This window comes from Taurulus bubalis (assembly GCF_910589615.1).
Source record: "Taurulus bubalis genome assembly, chromosome: 8".
Classification (NCBI taxonomy): Eukaryota; Metazoa; Chordata; class Actinopteri; order Perciformes; family Cottidae; genus Taurulus; species Taurulus bubalis.
The window spans coordinates 3,741,281-3,749,851 of NC_136596.1; the positions used below are offsets into that span (position 1 = coordinate 3,741,281).

General features: G+C 45.8%; 1 protein-coding gene across 1 annotated transcript; it reads right to left on the reverse strand.

The window, feature by feature from the left end:
* Positions 1–2,446: 2,446 nt before the first annotated feature.
* On the reverse strand, positions 2,447–5,873 carry fsta (follistatin a; the record flags this gene model as incomplete). The annotated part of the gene is made up of 5 exons (XM_079221646.1): positions 5,670–5,873; positions 4,026–4,217; positions 3,625–3,843; positions 3,310–3,534; positions 2,447–2,685 (listed from the first exon to the last, which is right to left on the reverse strand). Exons 1-5 carry the CDS (start codon positions 5,749–5,751, stop codon positions 2,447–2,449), a joined length of 957 nt encoding a protein of 318 aa, XP_079077772.1. The 5' UTR covers positions 5,752–5,873.
* Positions 5,874–8,571: the final 2,698 nt, after the last annotated feature.

Below are 8,571 nucleotides of genomic sequence, written 5' to 3' on the forward strand. Positions count from 1 at the left end.
CAGCTTCGGGGAATGCAATGTACAGCTTGTAGAGAGGACTTATACTTACACGGTAACATGACAAATAAATAACACTGCTTCTCTTTGGACAAATATATTTCTTCATGATAAAAAAAAGAGAAAGAAAAGAAAGTAAAAAGGGACAACAACAAATATGGGGGAAATGAGTGGTAACACAATATATCATGGTAGATAGTAAGCCTGACATTGTAAATGTATAAATTATAAAACACACAACGACAAAAAAAAAGTATAAATAAACATCTAGCAGACTGAACTATATGTATACTTCCTTTTTCTTTAAAAAATAAATAAGCATACACATAATGTACAGTATGGACATGATTCCTTGCCCTAGTGACGGGGGCCTATCCATCCAGTATAGAAGATATATGGACATAGGCCATGTAGTCTGAATCCTCATCTTCCTCATCCTCCTCCTGGTCTTCTGTAATGGCTATATGGGAGAATATATGGTAGCTGTTGTATGAATATGGACCACGACAGCGCAGAATATCACTGAATGTTCTTCTTTTTTTTTTGCAAAAAAAGAAGAAAAAAGCTCACAGCAAAGAAGCCACTGGCACACAGCCTCCTGTGTGTGTGTGTGTGTGTGTGTGTGTGTGTGTGTGTGTGTGTGTGTGTGTGTGTGTGTGTGTGTGTGTGTGTCTGCATCTCTCTGTGTGTGAGGAAAGGTCTGTGTGACTTGGCATCAACAAACACTGTGGCATCCTCAATCATGAAACTTACATTTCTATGATGTAACAAGTCAGGGCTGCAACAAGAGAACAACGTGATGGAAAAGAAGGGTGCAAGGGGAGGCTTTGTAGGGGAGGAGGGGGTTAGGGAGTCACAAAGTTGGGTATGGGGGCGATGGATGGGCTCCAGTGGCTCGGGTCTCTTTTGGGCACGATTCCCTGAAAGCAAGACGCGTGACACAAAAGAAAAAAAAGGAAGAAGGTGCTCTTGTGTTCTCGGATTTGCTAGTTTCTCTTTTTCTTTTTCTGGCTCAAACGTACACAGGGAGGGAGGATTCTGTGTCGCAGCCCGGCCTTAGCAAGCAGGTCAGAGGTCAGCGACACAGTTCTGAGGTATTTTCTTTTCTTTTTACAGAAGAGATTTACATCGGACGCGTACAAAAATAAAAAGAAGAAGAAGAAGAAGAAGAAAAATAAAGAAACCCCACACGAAAGCGACAGCAAATGACAGTACGGGACAAAAATCAAATAAAAAGAAAGAAACAGGCAGTCCCTCATCGATCCAAATAGATTTGTCATTTCTGATACACAATACATTCACTGGAAACATCACGCACAATACAAAAAAGTTAGCTGGTGAGTGTCTTTTTCTAACGGTGAGATGAGAAGGAGATGCTTCTGTCAAAGCATCATGAGGTGATCATAAAGTTGGTCCCCTTGGATTCAGTCATATCAAGGTCCTCAGTGGTGTGTGTGTGTGTGTGTGTGTGTGTGTGTGTGTGTGTGTGTGTGTGTGTGTGTGTGTGTGTGTGTGTGTGTGTGTGGAGGACACACACACACACTAACAGAGGTGGGGACACTAAAATTTACGGTTCGGCCAAAGTAAATCCAAAATCCATCGCCAACGCAGCCCCAATGTTACGATCACCTCATGACGTCATATGAGCGCGGCCCGTCCTCACGGCATGTTGGCAGAGTGGTGAATGTCACAAGAGGCGGTTGCATTTTTTTTTAATTGATTGATTAAAGCCGGAAGCAACCAAAAAAAAAGGGGGGGGGGGGGGGGGGGGAATAATAATAATACAAAAACACAAATACACCATTACCATGAGATTAGCAAATGCGACCATGGGATTTACAAGCTGTAAAGATATGACTCTATCATCAAAATAAACCTGATTAAATGATTAATGATTAAAAATAAAGTTTAAAAATGCATGAGATTTTAGGCCAATATCGTGACCATAACTTTGACTTTTGAATATCAGGATTGTTCCTCTGCAAACACAATCAGTCCCCTTTCTTATTTCAGTTGGCTTTTCTCCAGATTCCTAGTCTTGAGTCTGCTGATATAAACTATGCTTCTTATTCTTCCCCATTTACCTCTCTGTGGTTTTGTTTTGCAGAATTGGAGAGAAAAAAACTAAAAGTGGAAGTAAAATCTAAAAATGATAAAAAAAAAAAAACAAGAACACAAGAACAAAAGCCAGCTACAGAGACAACGTCATGCACATTCTTCTCTTCCCAAGTCCTTTTCTGCTTGCTTAAGATGTGCCTGGTGGTGAGGCTGGGAGGGGGAGGAGGGGAGAGGGGGGGGGGGGGGGTCACTCTCAGGAGAGGAGGAGGTTTGTTTTGATGGGGAAGCAACATGGAATATCGTCTTTTCGCTCGGAGAGGGAGGAGGGCATGTTGTTGTGGTCGTGTGTTCATTCTCTTTCATATTTCTCTTTTTGTTTTGCTCTCGTGATCTACTTACAGTTGCAAGATCCCGAGTGCTTGACCTCCAGCAGCGCGCCCAGAGAGCACGCGGCCTGCTTCATGGCGCACTCGCTCGGGTACGTGCTGTTGTCGCTGGCGCACACCGCCTCGTCCGTCCGGCTCTCCGGACACGTCTCGTCGCACAGCGAGCAGCGGCCCCGGCTCATCCGAGCGTCCCACAGGCACCTCTTGCCCGCGCTGCACTGGATGTCCTCACACGACTTGGCCTCTGGAGAGAGAGAGAGAGAGAGAGAGGAAGGGAGACATCTTTGATTAGATGGATTATCGTGAATGCTTTTCAAAGCAGGATCAGATGACAGCTTAGATTTTTTTTTGGAAAGCTGACATAGGAATATAAAAAAAAAAGTCCTAGGGTGTGCGTGGGCGGGGGGAGGGGGGGGGGGGGGGGGGGGGGCATACAGAAATGTTTTAGTTTGCATTCTGGATAAGAATCCATCTGACTCAAATATTAACTTGAAGCATATCTTCATGGCCCCCAGCACTCCCCTCTCCACTTCCCTCTCTCTCCCATATGGGATAGTGCTGCCAACATGAGGAAATAATAAGATGTCTATCATCTCTTGAGCAAACACACAAGCAACTACCAAACTCTCCCTCTCTCTCTCTCTCTCTCTCTCTCTCTCTCTCTCTCTCTCTCTCTCTCTCTCTTTCTGGGAGAGAGACCCCCCTCCTCAGTGGAATGTTGGCACACACAAAAAAATAAACTCCCAGTGAATGACTGCAGAGCTGAAGCTAAAATGCACTCGAAACAGCATTCAAAGTCAAGGGCTGTAGAGGCGCGCGCTCCCGACAGCCCTCTCGCGCGCACCACTCTCTCGCGTCGTGCACTTACTGATGCACTTCCCCTCGTACGCCACTCCGATGGACCGGCCGAGGAGGCAGGTCGCGCGCCTCAGGTGGCACGCGCTGGCGTACACGATCCCGTCGTTCCCGCACAGGTACTGCTCGGGTGACGTCACCTCGGGGCAAATCCGATTACACGTCACGCAGTACGCGTTGTTCGTCTGGTCCACGACGCACGTGGAGCTGCCGGGGCACAAGACGTCGCGGCACGTTTCTGTCGAGACAAAAAGAAGAAGTTTAGACGTGCACCCAAAAGGCGTGAGAAGTATAGGGAGAGGAGGTCACACACGTCGCGCGCACTTACTCTTGCACTTCCCCTGGTACTGCACGTCCAGGTCGGGGTGGCCTTTGCATTTGGCCTTGAGCAGCGCGCACTCGTCTTTGTAGGTCTTCCCGTCCGAGCCGCACACCGGGCCTCTCCAGGTGATGTTGGTGCAGTCCGGTGCGCACACGCAGCGCGGCTTGCTCCTCCGGTTCATCTTGCACCTCTTCCCGGGCCCGCAGTCAACATTATCGCAGGTTTCTACACAAAGAAGGAACACATCCACGTTATAGGTGACGCTGCATGCGCATTTGCGGAATCACTCATGCGCACTTTGGCGCGCGTAAAGATGCCCCGCTTTTTGGGGGGGAATCTGTAAAGCAAGAATGACTTTGCGGGTGTGTGTTGTTGAAGATAACGAAGGGAAATGAGTGCACCTCCACCTTTGCAAGGTATGCAATTGGGAGCTCCGCCGTTGAAGATCATCCACCTGAAGAGCGTGCTGTTGGGGACGTCCTCCTCGGTCCAGGACGTCCCCAGCCTCCCGCTTCGGCAGCACTCCTCCCGGCTCATCCCGGGCATGTAGAGCACCTGGCAGCGGCCGTTCTTCCCCTGCTGCAGCCAGCAGTTCCCAGCTGTGAAACACGAGAACAGATTTAAAAAAAAAACTCGAATGTCACACGTCGAACGTCTGAAACCGCCGACCCAGACGGATAGACACACACACACGCGCGCACAGAGACACACACGCGCGCGCATGCAGCCGTATTACTCGAGACCCTCCCTCCCTCCCTTTCGCCCTCCCGGCTGTATTTTGTCTGAAATCTTTTTTTCTCTCTTTTTTGTGCAGACAGTTAACACTTGCCTTTCCCATCTGTGACTGACAGCCATTACAATGTACCCCCCCCCCCCCCCCCCCAAAAAAAAAAAATCAGAGTGCGTGCTGGTCGGGTTGTGGGGGTGCTCCTTTATTCCTCGTTATCAGCGGGCAGAGGAGCGTCTAGACAGCGTTACATAGCAGCCAATCTCCTCCAGAGAGCCGAGGCTCTTCAGCTCTGAGCACAATATCCCAGACAGACAGACAGACCACGCCTTGCTTATCGACCCGCCGGAGTAAAGTTGATTTAAATATAAAACAACAACTCAAAAAAAACGGAATAGTTATCCCATTTCTTGCGGTGCAAAAAAGGAAAAAAACACCCTTTGATCCAGACTACAGCAGGATGTCTGAACCGACACACACATGTACGCACACACGCGCATGCCATGAAGTGTTCACGAGCTGCTGCTTAAATCGAGGACACATTTCTATGATATATATTTGCACTACAAGCACCCGAAAGAAAAGCTGCAAAAGTCTGCCCCTTTATTTTGTCTTAAAGATCTAAAACTGCAACCCCCCACAAAAAAAAGCTTATTTGTTTGCACACACACACACACACACACACACACACACACACACACACACACACACACACACACACACACACACACACACACTGCTGGGTAGGATTCGTGCTGGGTGTAAAACATATTCACAACACGCCCTTAAAGAACTCAGAGTGGGTATTTCTAAAGTGTTGTCGCGGGGTTCGAACACGGGTCCGGAGCCGCTGCGCCTGCTCCAGAGGGACCAGGCGCTCAGGTTGGAGCGCGCGGCGGCGGCGGCTTCCGTTCGCGTGCCACCGCAACGTGCTATAGAGTCTCTTACTTTGAAGTGCCCAATACATGCCACCTGTTTCGCGGGACGCGTTGTGGACGCGCACGCGCCGTTTGATGCATCAGACCAGTTGCAGTTATTTTATCCACCGAAAAAAAAAAAGAATAATAAGGAAACTCACTTTGAAAAGTTTCTCGGTTGCAGCAAGTATCCGACACTCGGACGCGGGTGTAGTGCGTGCGTGCGTGCGTGTGTGTGTGTGTGTGTGTGTGTGTGTGTGTGTGTGTGTGTGTGTGTGTGTGTGTGTGTGTTTGTCTGACAGCACAGTCTGAAGTTTTTTTCTTCTTCTTTTTCTCCAAAACGAAAACGTAAAAAAAAAAAAAAAAAAAGACCAATAAAAGAAAAATACTTTTGAAGGAAAGCTTACCTTGAACTTTTTGATGTTCCATGAGGTGACAAAGCCACACGACCAGGAGGAAAAAGCCCGGCTGGAGGTGGTGCTTCGGCATCCTGGACGTGATGGAGAGAAGAAGTGAGCTCCGCGTTGGACAGCAGCGGAAAAGTAATCTGCTTAAGGTGGCAGTGTTGAATAAGTGTCAGTCTGAGAATGCAGCCTCTCTTTTTAAATCTATAAGGGGTCTCGGGTGGACTGTCTCTGGTGGGCGGGCTCCTCTTCTGTTGGGGGTGGGGAGAGTTTTCTCTTTTTTTCTTCTTCTTTTTTTTCTCTCTTTTTTTTCTTTTTTTTTTTCCCTTTGCCAAAGTTCTTTCAATCCCAATCAGGTGACATCGTTACGAGCAACTTTCTCTTTGCCACAATAACCGGAGGATGCTGAAAGATATATGGCTGAACGTGTCATAAATAAGAAGAAGGGGGAGGAGGAGGAGGAGAAGGAGAAGGAGAAGAAGAAGAAGAAGAAGAAGAAGAAGAAGAAGAAGAAGAAGAAGAAGAAGAAGAAGAAGAAGAAGAAGAAGAAGAAGAAAAAGAAAAGAGCACACTGTGCACACTGTGCCAAGTTGATTATTTGTGTTTTAATGGAGAATGCTAATATTAATGTTTCATTTTTTTATTTTTTATCATCACGATATATCAGTTCCACGCTTTTACGCACGTGCGCCTTTAAAGCTGTAATAAAACAATATATATGATTATTATTATTGATAATAATATGAATAATAGGGATAATGAAGGTCATTCTCTACTCATATATCAGGGGCTTATCCCTCTCTCTCCGGACGTGCCGTCAGTCCTTCACATTAAAGGGGACTACTTGTCTGTAACTGATCTATTCTTTTCCACCAACAGTCAACAGTGTAAATCTTTTGGTAAGAGTTGGTATCCATCCGCGCCCTCAGACAATAATAGAAGTCCTAATAGTCCCGCAGCCGCGCGGCTAATATTAGAGCAGACAGTTGTTTGGGTTTCTCTCCCGGGTCAAGCTTTTAAATATAATCAAACCTGTTTCCGAAGAGGCTTCAGACAGAGGAGCGGGGTGTTGCGTTTCATTGAATGAAACACACACGCACACGCGCACACTCTCACACACACACACACACACACACACACACACACACACACACACACACACACACACACACACACACTCGCACTCGCTGACGCACAGGCTGAACTCCGTCAGAAGTCCTTGCGCGACCTCTTCAGCGGAACTCTGGTTACAGCTAGAGCAGAGTGTGAATCAGACACCGGGGACTTCATTATCTGTCGGCCGGGAAGAAGACACTGTAATCCTGCGTTCTTCTTCTCTTTTTTTCATTTTTATATACATATACATATATATATATATATATATATATATATATATATATATATATATATATATGTATATATATATATATATATATATATATATATATATATATATATATATATATATATATATATATATATATATATATGCATGCAATGAAAACTCTACTGGAGGCTGAAACAGACCATAAAACAAGCAGAACATATATAATATATTACAGTTTGTGTTGCATCCATCACTCTTGTAATCATCTTGTTAGAACTTTTACTGCAATAACTTTATTTTGTATTATTGATTATTTTAAACGTCAGAAACCGGGAACAAAAGTGGCTTTCCAATAAAAAAATTGGAAGATTTTTTTAATCTACAAGAAAAAATATCATCATTTATATAATACATGTTGAACCATATTCCCGCTGTTACGCATATGGACACGCCCACCTTCTCTCATCTGGCACTCAAAGGGAGAAGGATGAAATGTGGTAATACATATATATATTTTTTTTCTTCTTCTAAATATATACTATAACCATAAGAACAGCCAACAGGTCACAAGGTGCAATCCTCCCCCCCCTTCTTCTTCAAAAATGCTCCTAAATACACAGCATATAACTGTCTCCGGCACCTGCGCGCTTCTTTTAAATGATCTTGCGGCAAAAAACAAATTGCGCACGTGGGCCCCGCCGTTCTGGGTGATAAGGTGTGCAGTCGCACCGGGTACCGGGTGGAAGTTCTGCTGCACAACGTGACTATTACATCCTCGTGAAACGTCTGAAGATTTGAACTGTTTTGACGCCACCAGTCAGTTAAAACCCATCTGTCCGAGGGCTCATGCTGCACCTGAATGCCACACTCCAGGAGGTTCACTCTCCTTATTCGGCTATTTCTTAATCTTAAACAAGGACAGTGAACATTTGGTTATTGTTTATTCCCCCCTGCCGGGAGTTAAGGATGGAAAACAATAGAATGTCAAGTTGGTGAACATGAACATTTATGAGTAAAGCTTTATAGTTTCATGTAATTAATCATCACGCCGTTAAAACTGTCGCAGAAGCCACAGACATTTCTCAGATTTATGACTAAATCTGAGAAATGTTAACTTGATGTTGAGTTATGTTTGGCAAACGACGCAGCGTCGTGTGTGTGTGTGTGTGTGTGTGTGTGTGTGTGTGTGTGTGTGTGTGTGTGTGTGTGTGTGTGTGTGTGTGTGTGTGTGTGTGTGTGTGTGATGTGTGGAATCAGAGTCTTTGCGGAGTCGGAGCTTCCAAAAAAAACACTCCCTTGACATGTGAGTCCATTTCTGCCTCCGCTGTATCGAGTTTAAAGCGCTGGCCGCGGGCCCTGTGGGAGCCGCTCGCGGCATCAGAGGGGTCCGGGTTCTCACGCGCACCAGAGGACCACGTGGCGCACGTTTAGCGCAGGAAACGCTCGCAGATTATGACGCAGCACTGATTGGTTGATGCTAAAGAGGAAGGGGGGGGGTTTCATTTTAATTATAATTGTTTGCTTATAAAGCCCAAAGCTCAGAACAAGCGTGACAACATTTGAGTTTTTCATCAAATG